Source organism: Spermophilus citellus, assembly GCF_964194105.1.
Source record: "Spermophilus citellus genome assembly, chromosome: 2".
NCBI lineage: Eukaryota > Metazoa > Chordata > Mammalia > Rodentia > Sciuridae > Spermophilus > Spermophilus citellus.
The window spans coordinates 24,092,278-24,113,526 of record NC_138183.1 but is presented as its reverse complement, the minus strand read 5'-3'; the positions used below and the strand labels follow the sequence as shown (position 1 = coordinate 24,113,526).

At 44.3% G+C, this 21,249-nt stretch overlaps 1 protein-coding gene across 1 annotated transcript in view; it reads left to right on the top strand.

The window, feature by feature from the left end:
* Window positions 1–1,606: 1,606 nt before the first annotated feature.
* PALM2AKAP2 (PALM2 and AKAP2 fusion) overlaps window positions 1,607–21,249 on the top strand; it is a 470,283-nt gene continuing 450,640 nt past the window's right edge. The window contains exon 1 of the mRNA XM_081280067.1: window positions 1,607–1,795. Coding sequence (XP_081136193.1) covers window positions 1,791–1,795 — 5 coding nt within the window. The 5' untranslated portion in view covers window positions 1,607–1,790. The remainder of the gene's footprint in view (window positions 1,796–21,249) is intronic.

Below are 21,249 nucleotides of genomic sequence, written 5' to 3'. Positions count from 1 at the left end.
ATGGTGGACAGAGAGGGACAGGGGTGGAGGGAGGGTTTGAGGGTTTCCAAATCCACACTAGACTGTGAAGGGAAACCTGAAGTTGATGGAGAATCTCTAGCCACAGGTGGCTCAGTGAACCTTCACCGGGTCTCGCTGTGCTCGCCTTCCAGAGGGAAAGGGGGAACAGGAAATCCACTTAGAAGGTCTGGCATTGGCCTCCTTAGTCCTTGGCCGGGTAGCACTCTCTTTCCGGTCTATGGCCATCCGCTGTTGCTGGCTGGCCTCTGCTCTTCAGGCCAGTGGAGCAGGGAAGTCTCCCCCCCCCCTCACCTAAGCGAGTCCACTCCCCATTTATTCTCCATCAGAGCATGTTTCAAAAACAGCTTTGTAAAGCTACAAGTCACTAACTGTGAAACTCACACAAAACGTACAATGCCAGGTTTTTTAGGTTACTCACAGAGCTGTGTGATCATCCCAAATTAACTTTAGAACACCTGTCACAATATTTTCATTAATTTTTTTTTTTTTTTTGTACTGGGAATAGAACCCAGGGGCGCTTAACCACTGAGCCACATCCCCAGCCCCTTTTATATTTTATTTTAAGACAGGATCTTGCTAAGTTGCTTAGGGCCTGCTTAAGTTGCTGAGGCTGGCTTTGACCTTGCAATTCTTCTGCCTCGCCTCCCAGGCTCCTTATTACTTAACTTTTACACCAATATTTTCAGCCTTTGTTTTTCTCCCGTCTGTGCGTTGTCTTTCCACTTTGGCTGGTGAGCTCCACTTTGGGCAGGGACTGTGATGGTTATTCATATGCTTCGTGCTGCCTCCTCAGCACCCAGTAGATGCCAAGTCAGGGACTGGGCAGTAAGATACCAGGGAAGCTTGAAGCTTGTCCCAGGTGCTTTTTATCGCAGCCGCTGGGCACCTGGAGGGGAACAGGTTCCGGCTCTGGAAACTGTTGACACAGGCTTCCCGGAGGATGGGGGGGGGGGGCAGGGAATACACGTCCCAGAGGAGTTGATTACGACGGGCGGGGGCTGCGGTAATTTGGGAAATCGCATTCGATATAGCTTTTGTTTTTCAAGAAACAGAGTAGGGAATAGGGACAATCATCTTGCTGGCAGGCGCGAATACGGAGTGCCACGGGGAAGGACGTGGAGTCACCAAAGTGATGAAACACCGCACTAACTTGCCGCAGCGCAGCTGGACTTTTCCTTGGGAAACTCAGACAGATGCCCGCGGGGCTGGCCCAGCGGGGCTCCTGAGCCCGTGCCCAGCCCACTGGGGGCCGTCCTTGCTGGTTGCAGAGGCCAGGAGCCTCTTGGCAACTTCCATGGGGCGAGAGCTGCAACCTTGCCAATGACTCAATTATGTCCCTGCGCCCTCTGGGCTGTGCCACCCGCGGCAGCCGCCCCTCTCCCCCTCCCAGCCCGCTGCTGCCCCCAGGCTCGGCGCAGCGCCGCCTGTCCCAAGGGAACGGCGGGCGCACCTGGCGCCGCGGGCGGGCGCCTGGGCACTGCGCGCGGGTGGCCCCATCGCCTGGCGCGCAGCTGCCGGCGCGCTCCCTCCCGAAACCCCGAAGTGGAGTGGCTTGTCTAGCGCCCGGCGAACAACATTATCCAATTGCTTCCCGTTTTATTCGCAGGCTGGGAGCCGAGAAAGCCTGAGCGTTCACTTTCAACCCTCCAGGGGAGGAGGGTGCGGGCGGGGAGGGCAGACGACTCCGGCTCCACCTCGCGCTCGGCTCGGGCAGAGCGAGCAGCACCGAGAGCCCCGCAGCAGCGCGCCCGGCCTCCCGGAGCCCCGCTATGGAGTGAGTATCCCCGCGCCGCGCGCCGCTCGCTGCCGCCTCTCGGCTCGTTGCCATGGTGACCGAGGCAGCAGGCCGATCCGGCTCGGTCCCCGTGCAGCATGGGTGTTTCATTTCAGTCCAGAGTGTACGCCTCGCGTTTCTATAGCAGCCGCCTGGGCGGCAGGAGGCCAGGGGTAGGAGCTCGGGCGTGCGGGGGTTTGGTGCGGCTCCCCTTGGCCGGCAGGGCCTCCCCGGGGAAGAGGCTGCTAAGGAGCGAAGCACGTTCTAGGCGTCCCCTAGACTGCTCAGGGAGTTGGCCGCAAGAGCCATTACTTCCGATTCCCACCCTTGTCAGCATTATTGGACTGCAGTTAAAAAGGTGTGTGTGTGTGGGGGGGCAGTCACTGCGGATCGGAAGCAAATGTGGCTCGGTGCGAAGCGCGTAATGGAAGGATGATGAGTTAGTGGGTATAGGAGCCAAGGCTGCAATGTCCTGGCTACCAGAAACCAGGGGAGGACCCAGAAGAATTGATTTGCTTCTGGGGTAATGGAGAAAAGGGACAAGAAATATACTACCGGCGGCCAGAGGTTCAATTACAAGGTTTGACACCACGCACACTGCATGGGAGGGGTGGGGAGGAGGTGGCATGAAGACAAGAGAGGCGTCACCCAGAAAAAGACACAATAAAGGGCCCCCGGCGGTGGGTCTGGGCCAGGGTTCCCCTCTCCTCTGTCTTTGCATCCCTGCGTTGCTTTTTGGTCAGTCTCCCAGCTGCTGCCGCAGCAGGGCCACTCTGACAGGCGACAATCGCTCCCTGAAAGGGTCAATTTTGGAGCCAGCTATTAGAGCCCCGCTCACTTGGTCAGCTTCTCCCCTTCCTGATCTCCTCCCACGGATACTCCCTGACATTGGAGCCGCATGAAATCACATTTCACATTGGAGATAATGTCATGTTTTCAGGTATCAGGACCTTCATGCTAAGCCCCATACACCCGAGATGCTGCTTTTATTCTCTGCGTATCTGATCGCGTGGATGCAATTTAATCCTCACCAACAAGCTCGCTAAGGCAAGGTGAGAGATGCTGTGTGGCCTTAGAAGTGGTGGATTTCAGGCCCTACCTGCTACTGGTGCTATTGATGTCCTATGCCAATATTTTAATACCTCTGAGCCTCAGTTTCCCCATTTGTATAATGGAGACAAAGATATTTCTTACTCCCTACTAAGCATGACTGAGAGGATCTGATAATTTTTGTATATCTCCTAAAGGGCTTTGTAAATTATAAGCTATGTGCAAATCTAGAGAGCAGTTAAGAGCTGGGCTCTGGAGTCAGAATATCTGGGTTTGAGTCCGTGAACACATTGCTGAAGGGGGTTAATCTTTCTGGACCTCATTTTCCCCATCTGGAAAATGGGAATAATAATAGTAACTATTTCATGTGATTTTTGAGAACATTAATTAAGATAAATTAGTGTGTGTGTGTGAGAGATTCTTAGAGCCTAGCACAAAATATACTTAATATCATTTATTTTCTGTAACTACAATCTGTTATTTATTATTATGACCATTTTTTATGTTATGACTATTTTATGGGGAAACAGGTTGGCAGCTAGCTTTTTTTTTTTTTTTTTTTTTTTTTTTGATTATATAGAAACAGAATGTCCAAAGGGCAGTGAGAATAGCACAGTCTCAAGTCACCATGGTCGTTGTGGGCAGCCAGTCAGAAGCGGTAGCTGGCATGGTGTACAGGACAGGGACCAGGCAACGTGGCCTCTGCCTGCTCCATTCTGGCTCCTCATTTGTTTTCCTAGGCTGTCTGTAACAGGAGATTGACAGTGGCCCTGTCACCTCGCTGTGTAGGGTTAAAGGGCAGTTCCTTTCATCCTCATGCTCTGCTATTCATGTCATGTATGGTGTATTTCCCCTGGGCAGAGCACATGGCCACTTCCTTCTGTGGAACAGCATAAGGCTTGCGTTCAGTTTGCTTCCTTGGAACTTTCCACCATTTCTCCTGGACCCCAGCTAAGGTTGCTGCAGGAGGCCTGTCCAGTCCTCCGGCTCCTGTGCACACGATTCCTCTCCCCTCAGGGTCCAACAGCCTCCTTCTCACCCGATCAACCTGGCCTTGACTTTTCCCATTCCACTTGACGTTCCAAAGTCCTCCTGACCTTTCACATACCTCCCCAATTTCCATCTGCTCTTGGCCCCACTTCCTTAATATAAATAGCTTTTTAATTCTCCCCACCCCCTTCCAAATAACACTTTTTTCTGTCCTTTCTTGGGTCTAACACTTGTCCCCATGTGCCAAGTCCTGTACTTGCCCTCAATCCAAATCCTCACCTCCATTCTCCCCTGTAGTACACAGGTTGCTTTGAATTATAAGTGAGAAAGGGACTTGGTTTCCCTCACTCACTGTGTCTACCTTCTAAATTAACTAGAAGAGGAAATGACATTCACTTTTTATTTTTTTCATTTAACCAACAAATATTTGTCGAGAATAGCAATGGTCAATAAAATAGTCATGATTCTCATCATCTGGAGTTTGAAGTCTAATAAGGGGTAAATTTCAAACTAGTAAGCCAGGCACAATAACTTCCACAAAAGGAAAGGACACATACACACACACACACACACACACACACACGCACAAAAATAACAGGAAGAGAAAGTAGGTTAGATTAGGGGCTCAGAGAAGCTTCTCTGATAATCTGATTGTTTTTATTTGGTACCGGACATTGAACCTAGGGGTTCTCTACCACTGAGCTATAGCCCCAACTTTTTTTTTCCTGTTTTTATTTATTTATTTTTTAAATAGATTTTTTAATTGGTTATTCACAACATTACAAAGCTCTTGACATATAATATTTCATACATTAGATTGAAGTGGGTTATGAACCCCCAATTTTACCCCAAATGCAGATTGCAGAATCACGTCGGTTACACATCCACAATTTTACATAATGCCCTATTAGTAATTGTTGTATTCTGCTACCTTTCCTATCCCCTACAGCCCCAACATTTTTTATTATTTACTTTGAGAAAGAGTCTCACTAAGTTGCTGAGGCTGGACTCAAACATTCAGTCCTCCTGCCTCAGCCTCCCAAGTCATTGGGATTACAGACATGCAGTGAGAAGCTAATATTTAATTGGAAAACTGAAGGATGAGTAGGAATTGTCCAGGTAAGAAGTGAAGGGAGAGACTGGGGTTGTGGCTCAGTAGTAGAGCACTTGCCTAGAGCACATGAGGCAATGGGTTGGATCCTCAGCACATAAAAATAAACAAATAAAATAAAGGTATTGTATATATACCTTTATATATACTATAACTAAAAATATTTTTTAAAAAAGAAGTGAAGGGAAGAAGCATTCAGGGCTTGTACTAAGACCCTGAGGCAGGAGCTACCTTGGCAAGTTGGATGAACTGAAAGAAGGGTAGTTCGAGAGCTTGGAGTGTGGGGGAAGATGGGCTCGAGATGAGACTGAAGAAGGAGGCCAGGTAGATCACAGAGGGTAGGATAGTCCATGCAGGGACTTTGGATTTCACCCTGAGTGCTTCAGAGGGCCACCAAAGAGATTTGTGTTCTACGGTACCACAACTCAGAAATTTTAAAAAAAGAAAGAAAACATCTTTTCTTCTGAAGAGATTTAAAATACATGACATGGAAAATGTATCAGAGCTCAAGGAGAGGGGACTATCGATTTTCAAAGCCAGACCTTGGTTGGGCGCCAACATCTGAGAGTTGGGAGTAATCCTAGGTTGTCAATGGAAAGGAAATGAAGTGAAAATAAGAACAGATAGTCATGCATTCCCGAGCATTATTGGTTTTGATAAAAACAAGAGCTTCTTCAGTAAGAAAAGCATCTGATAATAAATAAGCAACCAGGACACCAAATGACTGGATCTCAACCTTTTCTTACTGAAGTGTCCTTCACGGGATGTTTGGATCAGAGAAGACTCACGCCTGGAGAGCCAGAGGCAGGGATGTGTCGCGTTGCGCTCAGTGCCCGTGTTTTGGGACAGTACCTAACTATCAGGCAATGGCAGGTCCGAGGCTGGCTCCCCTGTGGGCGGGGTGTGGGGCTGATGTGCTTGGGAGAACACACTTCAGCACATGCAGTTACTAATGAGACGCCACTTGGAAGCTTTGCCTAACACTTCTCTGAAGCAGTCATCCAAACAGCGTGGGCTGAGAAGCAGCCCAGAGAGTACAACACAGGGAGTCTTCCATCATTGCCATCCCTGCAGCCCCGGGGCTCTGACGACACGGATGGCAGCCTCAGACTGGAAGTGACATGCCCCACCTGCTGACAGGTACCTGTTTTTCACATGCACCTATGACACAGAACGAGCTCAAGGCATCCAGAAGAGATGGTGAAGCCTCTAACGTGGGGTTTTGCAAATGAGCAAAACTGGGCTATGAAAGGGTGTGGTGGGGACTTGGGATCACAGATCAGTCCAGGTCCTGACCAGAAGCCTTCCTTTGCTCACGGAGCTCTCCACTTGTTCAGCAGGATTTACTGAATATCTTCTATGTACCGGATAAATGGTGGCCATCCCTCCCCGTCCCTATCTTTAAGGACCTTCCCATTGGGCCTATGTGACTATGGAGGTGAGGTGCTGTTGAACTGGTTTTCTTGCTAACCCTGCCCTGTGGCATTTTGTGTGTTCAGCACATGGTGAGCTTTAAAGAAATGTGTTCAAACACACATGTAGGGGCTGGGGCTGTAGCTCGGGAGTGGAGCACACCCTCAGCATGCTAGAGGCCCTGGGTTCCAGTATCAGCATCCCCAAAAGAAGTGTGCAAAGGTTTTGAAAGTTAAATTTTATGATAATGTATGGCTTTAAAAAATAGAATGCTATGGAAGTTTGTAAAGTAAACTTCCCCATTTTCCATTCTTTCCTTCAAATCTCAGTCTTAGGGGTGGTTACCAAGAACAGTTTGAAAATATCCTTCCAGAGAGTCTTCCTGCAAACACAGAGTTGGGAACAAATAATGACATAGGTTAATATGGGTGACACTTTTACCTATGGGATGCCATAGACTGTTCTACAGTTTGCTTTTTCCACTTCTGTTATATTGTGTATACTTTTATGTATCAATATACACATGTCTACTTCATTTGCTTTTATTAATTGCTTAGTGTTTACTTTGGGAATATAGTTAATCAGCCCCTCTTTTTTTTTTTTTTTGTACTGGGGATTGAACTCAGGGGCATTCAACCACTGAGCCACATTCTCAGCCCTATTTTGTATTTTATTTAGAGTCAGGATCTCACTGAGTTACTTAGCACCTTTGAACTTGTGATCCTCCTGCCTCAGCCTCCCCAGCAGCTGAGATTATAGGTATGTGCCACCATGCCTGGCCCAAATCAGCTCCTCTTTGATGGAAACTTATATGCAAGGCTACAACGAACATCCTTGTAAACCTTGAAAATGAATCTGAATACTATTTTCCAGAAATGAAATTGCTGGGTGAGGGAATATACACATTATAAAATTTTCCAGGTCATTTTCAAGTCTCTAAAAATCTCACATCACCACCTTTAACCTTCGAGAGCACCTATGACCCCCCAATCCTCGACAGTCCTAGCCACATTATATATTTATGTCTGAAGTTTCTGTTGGCTAGTCTGGCATCCCATATTGATGCCATCAGTGGTCACTGGTCCTCACTACTTGTTGGTGTCTCAGAGAACACTAGCCAGCCGTAAAATACAAGGATCCAACCGGAGCCCAGAGATAATAAAATTCACAAAGGCAAAACTGGAAACATCTCTTCAGCTTTTAAAAGTGTTCAAGGCGGCTTTTCTAGAATCTGTCGGATTCAGACTTGGTAGATTGATTGCTTACTCTTAAGGTTGAGGAAATCTTTCATCCTGCATTTACCAACGGTGGCCGTTGTATTGTTGGTTTGACATTTCCAAGGTTTCAGCATTTGCAGTTTTGAAACATTTATTGTTCAATCAACATTTTTTTTGAGTACCTTTTTCATCCTCAGCACAGTTCCAAGCACAGAGAACACAGCAGTGAACCGTTAAATGCTATTTAATTAGATGAGACAGACAGTACATGCAAAGTTCAATGTCAGACAGTGGTAAACGTTAAGAATAGAAATAAAGCAGGAGGATGGGGAGAGTCCTTTTTGGTAAAGGGAACAGGATCCTGGGGTGGAGATTTTGAGCAGACTTGAACAAAGTGAGGGGTGAGCCTCACTGTAGAAGGAAGAGCCGTTGCAAAGGTCCTGAGGCAGGCTCATGTTTCTGGCTTAGCAGCCCTCTTGGATCTAAATGGAATCAGATCACCAGCAGCCCTTTCGTTAACTGTACTCTTTCCTGAATTTCTTATATTGATTCAGTATTTAGTTGGAATATTCATTTTTAAGCAGGGACCAAAGGTGTTCTTTTTCCTTCTATAAACAAACAAATTGTATATAAAATGATAGAATCCTGTCTTTTCCTCCTCATAATTCTGTAAGACACCGTTCCATTGTGTTCTGGTATTGACTGCTGCTCTGGAAAAATCTGAGGCTCGCCTGATATCTCCTCTTTGTAGGTGGCTTGCTTTCTACTTTCCCTCCCTGGCCCCTGTGATTTTTATTTTTATTCTTTTGACTCGTCATTGATAGAATTATTTTTAAGCACTGAAAGCTTTGTAACTTCTCTGTGATATTTCTCACTGCAATCACTCTGTTGGGTTTTCCTAGACAATGGTCATTTTTTTTTAACCAGAAATTTGTGTTTTCCTTTATTTTTCATAAAGATATTTTCTTCCTGGTGTTCAGTTTTAAAAAGATCTATTTGTTCTGTTATCTACGGCAGGGACATCTCACGGTTAGGGTTGCCATAACTATTCATTTTAAATTGCTTTCTTTCCTTTCTTCATTTACCCATGAGTTTATTTATCTTTAAAAATCTATAGGTAATTGACTGTCTTTTAAAGCGATTTTGATTTCATTCTAATGTAGCTTTCATGTCTGAAATAGTTTTTTAAAAATATATTTTAGTTGTATGTAGATGGACACAATATATATATTTATTTATTTATTTTTATGTGGTGCTGAGGATTGAACCCAGTGCTTCACACCTGTAAGACAAGTGCTCTACCGCTGAACTATAGCCACAGCCCTGTAGAAGTTTTATTCTTACCTTCAGTTTATTTCCTGACTCTGCTAATTCAGTTTGCACTTGTTTATTTATTTTTTTTAAGAGTTGATAATTTCAGGGCTGGGGTTGTGGCTCAGCAGTAGAGCGCTTGCCTAGAATGTGCGAGGCCCTGGGTTCAATCCTCAGCACCACAAATAAATAAGTAAAATAAAGATATTGTGTCCAACTACAACTAAAAAATAAATATTAAAGAAAAGAGTTCATAATTTTTTAACTGCTTTGTATGGAGGAGAATTTATCTGAAAATTTTATGTATTCTTGTGCTTGTTCCTGAAATATATTTATCTGCTTATAAACCTTCCTTAAAAAAAGCAGTAACTATGCAAAATAGAATCTGTACCTATTGAAGGATTTGCATTTGTCACCCATTTGCAAATGGACACAGCTCTATCCAGGAAACCTGTTTGACTGGGAATAAGGTGGAGACTGCCATTATGGGAAGACATTGATGTTAGATCAGATATTTTGTCTCATGAATTTTTTTTTTTAAACTCTGCAGTGTCTTTTGTTTAAGAAATGCTTCATGAGTGATCGGATTACTCAAGTGACATATCGCTGCTGCTGCTGCTGCTGCTGCTGTGTGTGTGTGTGTGTGTGTGTGTGTGTGTGTGTTGGGATAGACAGATATTGGTGCTTATTTACTATAACTCAGTTGACCTTGGTTAGCATCTATGGAGCAGGGTGGGGCAAGTCATCCATCAAGGTAATTGTGATTTCCCATTTCTTTCCCTATCTCTTGCCTCCAGACTATTCTTCCATGTTACATTTTAAGTTTTAGGGTTTCATGGATAACAAAGATGCAGAGTGCACACGGAGTCCAGTTGCTGTCACTTCCTGCATCACTGTGGGGTGGAACCAGTCCCTCCACATAGATTACCCCATGACTTACCTATTCCCTACCTCCCAATCAATCCTGGCATCCCCTGTATTCTCTCCTTATTTAGAGAGAAATTTTAAAGTCAATGGAGATCTGTGGAAGTGCATAGCACTTTTAAGGGTTGTTCACTGATTTAATCAAAAAATTTTAGTTACTATTTTTGGCAGATGATTGTCATAGCCTGTGATATGAGACTCTAGTTCTTTGCTACTTTCAAAAGAAACACACTTTTTTTTTTCATTTTTTATTTATATATGACAGCGGAATGCATTACAATTCTTATTACACATATAGAGCACAATTTTTCATATCTCTGGTTGTGTACAAAGTATATTCACACCAATTCGTGTCTTCATACCTGTACTTTGGATAATAATGTCCATCACATTCCACCATCATTGCTAACCCCCTGCCGCCTCCTGTCCTCTCCCACCCTTCTGACCTATCTAGAGTTCATCTATTCTTCCCATGATCCCCCTCCCTACCCCACTATGAGTCAGCCTCCTTATATCAAAGAAAACATTTGGGATTTGATTTTTTTTTCTAAATTTTCATTCGTTAGTTCATCTCTTCACGTTTCAAGCAGATGGAAGACTTTCCTTTACCATATCTTTGAGCGAATGAATCCGTGAATCTTGCCTTCCTATAATGATAGGAGCTATCAAATATTGTTTTTGACAGAGTCATCCTGTATTTTTTTCCCTCTCAATTCTTAGGATATGCATGGCATAAAAGCTCATGAATGAGACAGTAAATGCTTTGCAGAAGTTTTTGGGAGGGGTGTGGATATTCTCCACCTCACACTGTCCCTCTCTGCCCACCTCAGCTCTGTGCCCAGCGAGGCTGACCTCTGCGCGTTGCATCAGCTTGGCTTTCTTGCCTTTGGACTTCCTGATGGGCCTGTCAATGGAGGGCACCAGCAGGAGAGCCAGGTCTGGGGACAGTGGGGTCAATGCACTTATTGTATAGTCTCACTTCCTGTGGGGCGGTGGGTGGGCAGCTGCGGCTCTCCTCTTCTGAGGGCCAGAGCTCCTGCCTGAAGCCCTCCCTACAGCCTTTGCTGCAGTTCTTTCTCTGACCACTTCCTTCCTGGGCTCCTTTAGGATGATGTGTGGCAGGGGCTCCTCCTGATGCTGGGTTAGCCCCTGAACTCTCCCCCATCCCTGTTGATTTCCTTTAGCTGCCCACGGCTTTGGGAAGCCATCCCCTTGTGAAGCTCATCTCAGTTACCAGTCTGACTCTACCACCTCTTTCTAGCTGGGGTCCTAACAGAACATAAGAAGGCTGGGAGTATTTGAAGACTTATGGTAACATATTTTGAATTACTGAGATGGAACTTGGAAACTTTTGCTTGTGCACATGTTCTGATCACCAGTTTTCCAGGCTCCAATGGTGGAAAGAGATACTGGAGCATTGATTGTTAGGAGCACACTTACAGGCTACCAATGAGTTCATTCGCTTCTCATTAAAGATGTCATTTTTCTTACAATAAAAATTTCCCCTAATTTGATTCCTCAGAGGGAAGTCCTGTCTCAGTTATGAGGAGGCTTAATTAGAATTTTGTTTTATTTAAGGAAATTTTATTTTATTTCTTTTTGTTAAAGGAAGGAATTTTCTTAGTCAAAATTCTGCTTTTGTGAAGGGACCTTCATAGTGTTTGACCTACTATTTGAACAGAGGTGACAATTTAACCTTTCCATAGTGTCCAAATGAATGCTTCCTAAATTGCTGCCATGTCAAATAAATCTACACCATCTTATTTAATCTTCTTTTTCACAGATAGTAAAAAAGCATAAAATGCAGTCTAATCAAAAGCTATTTTACAAGTTCTGAATTAATATGCTCTAAATTAAGGATATTACAGTCCATCTATTTTAATCTAGCATTTCACACTTGGATAGTTAAGTTGTTATTTAGGCTGCTTGTTCTGCTCTCAGAACCTCCATTTCTCTGTCAATTATGTTATTCCATTCATTCCTTCAACCTGCAATTATTAAGTACCTACTATGTGCTGGACACTGCACTGGGTAACTGTATTACAAACATAAATAAATAAAAGTCCCTGACGTCACAGGGGTCACATTCTAGGGAGGACCAAACATGACTCTTTAAGTAATTGCAATGAGATATTCTGTGTTTGGTGTCAGGGAAAGGTTTGAGAGGCTACTGTCTGTGAGGAGCACAGAGCAGGGGGGAGAGGAGCCAAGCTGGATATTAGGAGTCCAGATATTCTAAAAGGGGATAAAATTCCAAGCTTGTCCTTAGATTACTTTAGCATCAAAGCATTGTGCTTAATGTCTACACTAGTTATCTTACCACTGGCTAAGCCACTTTCTAGAAAGAAGAATCCAAGTCAGTTCCAACATTAAAACTGGCTTGAACAATTGACCTAATCTTTTCATGTTTCTGTCTGCACTGCTGAGTCTGAATTATAGTTCCCCGTGGTCCTGGTGCTGCAGCACTGTGGGGCTTATCTGCCCCCTGGAGGAGTCAGAAGCTGTTTTTCAGATGACAGTGCAAAGTGGGATCACAGCGAGACAAAACAAAGAACAAAAAGCAAACAAAACAAAATAACAAAGCAGAAGAAAATGTTGCCTACACATGTGGCTTTATTCTCTATAATTCATATGTGCTAATAAATAAAATAAAAAACAACACCAGACATGAAGATTTGTTGGGCACTGCAGAACCTTGTTAGACGCTTGGTTTGTTTTAGCATCTTTGATAAAATCACATCAAAAGTCCCTGGACTTTTAGGAGTCCAGATATTCTAAAAGGGGATAAAATTCCAAGCTTGTCCTTAGACTGTCCGGGGTTGTGGCTCAGTGGTAGAGCGCTTGCCTAGCACGTGTGAGGCACTGGGTTTGATCCTCGGCACCACATAAAAATAAATAAATAAATAAAATGAAAAGAGATTGTGTTCATCTACAACTTTAAAAAAAAAAGTCTCTGGGCTATTGAAAGACATCAAAATCTGCCAAACTGTAGCTATGACCCATGACAAGAAGCACTGAAGAAGTGAGTCTGGAAACGATTTTGAAGTCCCTTTAATGCCTGTCTCACCTCTTCTCTTCCAGAGGGAGGTGCACAGCTTTGAACACTAAGGGCATCAATAATAAGGTCTCATTTCCTAAGACAGCCCCTCTCACGCTGCAGTGTGCACAGGGATCAGCTGGATGTTGAATGCGCAGGTCTGGGCGGGGGTTCCGTTTCCAGGCTCTCAGTGGAGGTCGCCCAAGGTGCTGCTGCTACTTCTGCAGCTGGTTGGCGACCACATTTTGACCATGCATGTTCACAGGGCAGATGGTGCAAGGCTGGATAGAAAGCTATAAGTGGGGTCTCCTCCTTTTACACTTCCCCCAAACAACCCTCCTGGTAGGGAATTTTGCTCATGAACTAGAATTTAGCAATCCCTGGTCAACCAGGTAAATAAATATACAAAGCAAAACCTACTTCATTTTATTTGGCGTAACTCAGCAGTTCCAAAAAGAATGAGTTAAGAAAAACAGATTTAAAAATAATTAAAGCAGGATGGGGATGTATAAATGCTTATAAGGTAGAAACAGGTAATCTTATATTTTAAAATACAAATCTGAAAAATTTTGTGGTCATAAATTATTTAGAATCTAAGTATATTTTCCCTTGGGTAGATTTTTTTACATTAGAAAAAAACAACAACTGCTGAATCTAATTATCTGTGGCCTCATGTGCCTGAAAATCAGTAAGAAAACACTTGTTGTAACTGTGAAGTTATAATTACATGACTGTGGTGGTTAGATGAATAGGATGCGCTAGACCAGGAAGCTTATGATATTCTGTTTTCTGAACAAGATGAACAAATGTGGAGATCCTTCCGATTAAGTGCAAGGGAAAGGATAATTCAAACATGTTATGGTTTTAAGTTGTGTTTTCACTTATGTAAGTTGGGATTCGCTCCTCAAATTCTTTCATTTTCAATGTTTCAAGCTAAACATTCTAAAGATATTTGAGAGGTAAACGTCATGAAACAAAGTTCAGGCATAGGTTCTCGATTGCCTAATGAAATGATGGTTCTTAGGATGTGGGCAAATTAAAGCACAGTTTCTCAGGATGCTCAGCGTGTCTTCCCTTCGTCTTGTCAGTTATCATTACAAGTGTGTTTCTGTACCAGGTGGTATGTGTCTGAATTCAGTACAGTAGAGCAGTAGCGACCCATGCTTGGGAGAACAAAAAACGTGTGTGTGTGTGTGTGTGTGTGTGTGTGTGTGTATGAGACTCTCTACTTAAAAAAATCATCTAAGGATTTTATTTTTATTTATTTTTTAACATTCTTTTTAATTGTAACACAACACCAACATCCACCTTGACATAATCACCAAAGCATGGAACCCAGCCTGCTCCAATTCAGTCCCCAGTACTTGCTCCCTGCTGCCCCCCAACCCGCTTCCCTCCCTTCACTCCACCAATCCCTCTTGAATCCATGTACAGTTTACTTAAAAAAAATTAGTGTCCTGTGGACACACCTATTGCTGGACCCAGCTTGTCCCATCCAGGCACATACAGAAAGTTCTGTCAGATCATTCCACCGCTCTTCCCTTTCCCAATCCCTTCTCCTGCCTCAGTCTCCTTCTCTGCTCTATTGGCCTTTCCCTATGTTGATGAAGTCCCCCTCCCCTCTTTGTTTTCTTCCTTTCTCTCTTTTTATTAGCCCCCACCCCTCTGCCCCGGCCCCAGCAGGCCTCATTTTGGATTAGCTTCCACTTATCAGAGAAAACATTTGACCTTCGACTTTTGGGGTCTGGCTTGTTTCAAATGCCACCCTTCCAATATGCAACTCTGTCCTATTTCGGCACTTCCCTTCCAACTTTTTTCCACACTTATCCTTCTCTTGGGAATTAGAGAAGGATTCTGAAGACCCAAATCCCAGGTTGTTGGAAAAACTTTGACACTTGTCAGTCTCAGCCCAAATTTTCCCACTGAATGAGATTGGCCCAAGGTATTCATGGAACCTCTGGGTAACCAAGACCAGAGTTTTCTTTTTTTTTTTTTTTTTTGGGTAGTGCTGGGGATCAAACCCAGGGCCTCATGCATGCTAGGCAAGTGCTCTACCATTGAACTACACCCCCAGTCCCCAAAGAGAGACTTTTAATAGTCTATTTCACAAAATAGATTATTGTATAGAGAATATATCTATACAATAAGTATATGTACAGAAATATAGGTGGCATAAAATTTAACATTGTAACCATATACATAAGTGGCATAATTTACCATGTTGCACAGCTACTACTTTTCCAGTGTGCTTTTATTATCCCAAACTGAAACTCTATATTCGTTAAATAATAACTCCTTATTCCCCCTTCCCCAGTCCTCTCTTCTACTTTGCTATGAATTTGCCTAATCTTGGTACCTCATGTAAAGAGCTTTATACAGTATTGTCTGTTTGTGTCTGGTTGATTTCATTTAGTATCCATGCACATACAAAAAGTTCATCCATCTTTAGCATATGTCAGAATTCTACTCCTTTTAAAATCTGAATAATATTCCACTGTAGACTATACTATATTCAACTATATGTTCATTGGTTAATGGACATTTGGGTTGCTTAGACCTTTGGGCTCTTGTGAATAATGCTTCCATGAATATGAATGTACAAACATCTGTTTGAATCCCTGCTTTCAATTCCTTTTTTGGAGGTGGATACCAAGGATTGAACCCAGGGGCACACCAGTGAGCCACATCCCCAGACCTTTTCTCATTTTTTATTTTGAGACAGGGTCTCACTACATTGCTTAAGGTCTTGCTAGATTGCTTTGAACTTGTGATCTGATTGGCTCAGCCTCCCCAGCCTCTGGGATTACAGGTGCACACCACTGTACCTGGTCCTGCTTTCAATTCTTTGGGGGTACAGAGGTCAATGAATCATTCTTGAAAGCCTATTATGAGTCAAATATGGTATTCTCTAGAAGCTCAACTGGACAGAGTGCTGCAGTCTGGCTGCAGCAAAATAACCGGGGGGTGACGAACAACTTGTGTAGATTGATACAGCAGGAGTGGGAGCCGTTTATTGTAGGATTGGAGGGGTATATATACATTCCACACAGCTTATCTTAATTAACAAACTAGATACAGCAGTCAACCAATAAGGAATCTCCACACTTAATGGCTCGCTGGCCTTACTTCACAAACCACTCCCTCTGCAAAATGCCAGGCACCATCTTGACTTGTTTACAGACTCTAACATTTCCCCCTTTTTAAAAATTTAAATAACGACCATAGTGGTTTTTACACAAACACCATAAATAATCTGCTACAAGCAGAAGGGGAGGATACAAAATGCCACAATACCAAGCCAATTGATGGCTCCATGCAAGAAGCCCTTGGAAAAATTATACTAGCAATGACACCATTAGCAAAGATACCAAGTTACAATTTGTTGTAGATTACAGTTTGTTGTCTCAGTCCAGGTAAAGCAGTGTCTCAATAGATTAACTCACAGTCCAGGTAAATCACAGTCCAGGTAAGTTCTGCAGGCAGCTAGCTTAAATCACAGTCCAGGTAAATTCTGCAGGCAGCTAGCTTGATCCGAAGTCTCGTCTGGTTCTCAGCAACACTGGAAATTCTTCCACCCTTGTCCTCACTGGCACTGGGACGAAGGCAGGAACTCTGGATGGCTAAAGAAAATCCTGTAGTATTCCAGCAGGCACTAAGAAAACAACCTTCTGAACAATTCAGTACATTATCTCAAGGTTTTTTACATTTGAAATAGGCCTTAATGGTGTTCATTACTCATTAGCTTCCAGGTGTGGGAGAACCATTGTATGTTACTGGCCTTGGAAATGATCAAACTTCAGGGATGCGGGCAACATCCCGGGCAGCCCCAGATGGCCCAGAGAGAGTCCAGGGAGTGTCCCAGACTCCCGGGGAGAGTCCCAGGGAGCGGGACTGCCACCGGGCACAGGGAGCAAGAGCCTGCGAGACTGTGCTTCCAGGTCAGGTCTGGATTTGGGCTCTTGCAGTGGTGTCCCGCTCCCCGGGCAGGGGCGGGGAAGAGCCGGCTGCCGCCACTTGGAAAGTCCTTGCTGCACCATGACCGGCTCGCACACGTGGCAGCCACCACTCCGATTCACGTACCCTCCGGTAACAAAAAGTATTCAGTAATAGCCTTTTGCTGCAACTTTTTTTCTGATAATCTTTCTTCTTTTGAACTTTCTTTTTCTTTCTGACTAGAGTTCCTGGGCTTCCATCAACACATGCCCTAACTGCTCTTGGTTCCACTGGGGTGCCTCCTTCCTTAGTAATTTACTTCTCACCCCTTCCATATTTTTGTCACAAAGATAATACAATACACTGAGACAAAACAAGACACAAACATACTGTATCAGTCTTCTCCATTTTCTCAAAATGGCCATTTTTCCTCTCGACCTATCTAGGGACGAGCAGATCTGCTCCCGTCCTATCTAGGGACGGGCAGCTTTTTTTCGTCAACTTACCCCTCTCAGAGGAGAATTCCAAGCTGGGATCCCTGTGGACAGCCAACATCATTAACTCACTGTTTCTTCTCCACCTCCTGGAGCCCGGGTCTCAGCACAGCACTGCAGCCATATTCAGCCAAGTTAGGAGCTCACTGGGCCCTCCAACTTTCTCCACGCTGTGTGACATTAACCTAGACCAGAGCCGCCTGCTCTTTCTCTACTCAGGTTTCGTTGTCTCTTGACGGGACACTTGGGACATTGAAAGATGAATTAATTCTCTGTAAGGGAGATGCCCATCTATCACACCAAAGGTCAGAGGCCCCGGGGCCAGGATCTTTGTGGTCCACTCTCCACACATTTTTCAACACTATGAGATGGCTTCAGATTCAGGAGGAGAGCTGCCATTTGTCATTTGCAATTTATGACTGCTCACTTCTCCAGCCACCAGCGGATGGCCTTTCGTCTGGGCTGTGAAACATCATGACTGATTGGTTTTCTAAGGCGGGAGAATGCTCCCACTTTCTAAACCAGAACATCCGGGAGCTGAGGAAAAGCTTTGCCTGTGAAGAATCCGCCTGTTGCTTAACGTAGTGGATTTATGTTTGGTGAAAGTAAAAGTGATATGGGGTGTGTGTGTGTGTGTGTGTGTGTGTGTGAGTGTGTGTGTGTGTGTGTGTGTGAGAGAGAGAGAGAGAGAGAGAGAAGAAGAAGAAGAAGAAGAAGAAGAAGAAGAAGAAGAAGAAGAAGAAGAAGAAGAAGAAGAGCAGCAGAGACTTTCCCTGCTCAGACCAGCTCTTCTGTGGGTCTCAGGAAGTCCAGTGAACTGTGGGGACAGGGGACTAAATCAATTAGGGTCACTCCAAGTGAATTTGGGCTGACTAAATAAAAACACAGACACAGAAAGTACCTTTTCTTTGAGTTCAGTGACTGCTCCTCAGCCACAGCTCCCACATGGGGGCAAAGCAGGCAAGAAAGAGGAGAAACACACCTCGAACCTGGGTTTTATTAATGGGAGGAGCTAATCCACGGAGCATTCTATCCAAAAACCAGCAGAAGGGCAGGATTACAACAAACAGGTGGGTATAATTCAACCCTTCAGGTGACCCCCACTCCCAGAGCTGCACCTTTCTTTTCCCAGCGGGGGTAAGGTCCAGCTGCATTGCAGGTGCAGTACCTGCTCAGCACCTCTTTACTCAGGACTTAAAGGTGTGTGCAAAGCTCCTGAACAGGGCGGCCCCCCGACAGTGAACAGTGATGGTGGTTGGCAGCAGGGCGCGGCAGTGGTGGTGATGAGAAAGGTATATGCTTTGAAGATTGACTCACAGAGAAACGTTTTTTGGGGCAGATTCTTTGTATATGTGGCAGGAAAAGAGAACTCAGGACGAAGGCCAAGGTATTTGGCTTGAGTGGCAGATAAATGATGTGCCATTTGTTCAGAGAGGGAACCCCTGTTTGGGGGTGGGGAGGCAAGGTTGGGTCCGGGCCAGGTTTTGTTTGAGATGCTTGTTAACATCCAAATAGAAATGTCAGGCAGGCAATCAGCTGTAGGAGTCCTGTGTTCAGGGAGGATAAGGCATTCAGCTGGGGAGTCTTCAGGCCATAGATGGTGTTGGAGGTCATAGATGAGGTCGTGTTGGTAGAGTGTAGACAGAACTCCCATTGATAGTCAGAACTTTTCAATAGTTTTCATGTCCTTTATCAATCTGACCATTTTCATAAATATCTCTTCTAACTATTTAAAAAATCTTATTTAAAAGCATGCATATGGCACATGTATAAATAATGTCTGCATATCTCAGCACAATATAGGGATAATGGGTTTAGCACCTCTATGCCCATTCATAATGAAACCCTATAGTAGACCAGAAGTAGAAGAATTTATGTACTAAAACTCTACAGCAAACACAATACTTAAAGGAAACAGTCCCTTCAAAGGTACTTTAATTCATTCATTCATGTTTAAAAGATTTCTCTATTCTGGAAATAGGGGGAAAAATATAATATGTGGTGCTGTGTGTCTAGCTTTTTGATGAGCATCAAGTTTTCAAGGTTCATTCACATTGTGGCATGTATCAGATTTCATTTCCTTTTTATTGCTGAATAATATTTCATAGTTAAGCTTTTAACACTTGAATAATTATAAATCATATTTTATTCCAACTCAAAGTATGTTGTCCCATTAAAACACTTTTTGTAGAAAATTCAGAGAAAAACGTACCCAAAAGTATTGTACATTAACAAATAAAATGAATGCACAAGGGAAGAAAACTTTTAGAGGAATGAATTTATTTTAACAGTGTTATCACTGACTTCTTGATATGTGAATCCCAGCAAAGTATCTTTCGAATGTAATGAGAGATGCCGCTTCTGGGTGAATCTCAATTTAGAAAACAAACTCATGTGTTCTCTGTATTTTCCATGGGCTAGAAGGGTACGGGCCCAGGTGAATGAATAAGAGTGCTCTTACATTCTTGTTTTGAACAGAACTTGGACGTGACATCACAAACACACACCTTCCACCTTGGTTGGTGGTAGTAGATCTCACTTTTCTCCCCTCTCGCTGGGGGGCTGACTCCATACTTCATTCCACTGCTCCTGGTTCCAAAAGTGCATGCTCCCATTGGACATTGGGATTTGTCCTTGCAGGTGTCTGTTCCCTTCATGTCTATCATCCTCACTAACAGAAGCCTCCAAATCAATAGCCAGCCTGGGTTTCCAGCGAGAAGTGACAGCTGAACAAGGGTGGTGTCCCCAAGGAGAACTGTGTGTAAAAGGCAGCCCAAGGAAGAACCCAACAGGGATTCTCAGTTGGGTGGATCCTCTGTGTGCAAGCAACAGAAGCCAGCTCTGACTGTGCAGGAAATAAAAGTTTGGGAAGGATGTGCGGGTGTCTAGGAGACTGAAGGAAGAGCGGAAGCACAGTCTCTGGGAAGGACAGAAGCCAAGGCAGCTCCAGGTCTCCAAGCACAGGGTCCAATGGCCAGGCCTGCAGCTGGGATGAACAACTTCCAACCCCATTCAGACTCTGAGCCACTCAATTCAAGAGTCATAGGTCCACCCTGGAATCAGAGGGAGAGCGGAAAAGACAAATAGGAGAATAAGGAAATGTAGGCTGTGATGCCAGAAGAGAGAAGGATGATGGATAGATCAAAGGAACAGCTATCCCCAAAGGAGGACACAGACTCTATTCTACCAATACCAGAGTGACCTGAGTGAGTTCCTGTGGGCGAATCCAAGAGTCTCCTTCGGAGTTACTCTGGATTTTCTCTAAAATATGAAGACATGGATGATCCAGGCCCACTGAGTGTGGTAGTTCATGGTGGCACATGCTTGTAATCCCAATGGCTCAGGAGGCTGAGACGGGAGGATCGTGAGTTCAAAGCCAGCCTCAGCAACTTAGCAAGGTGCTAAGCAATCCAGTGAGACCCTGTCTCTAAATAAAATACAAAATAGGGCTGGGGATGTGGCTCAGTGGTCGAGTGCTCCTGAGTTCAATCCCCAGTAGCACCCCCCCCCCAAAAAAAAAGTTTTACCCCAGAGAACCTGGATCAGTGATTTTACCCTAAGAACAGAGTCAACCTATCAACCAAGAAAAGCCTTTTAAACACATGAAACAAGAAAATTATAACTCAGGGTAAGTTATCTGAAAAATATAAACGAATGAGGTAATATACAGGGAATTATTGGGAACATCATTTTTTAAATGATGGCTTTGGTTTTGGAGTAATTGAGTGACACATCTTTTTGCCAATTGTTGGGAGCTGCCACATAGGAGTTGAGCGCCCCCTAGCTTTGAGTGGTGGAAATGCAGAGACTGGTTTCCTGAGCACAGGGAAGCGGGTGGATCCCCATCTCCCTATCTCCACTCAGCATGGGAGTGGGCGTTACCCAATGGGAGTGGGCTGCCTTCTTGTTCCTTTGCAATACTACCCCTTACCTTTTTTGGAAGAGCTTCTTCTATGGAAGAGCTCCCCTCAATA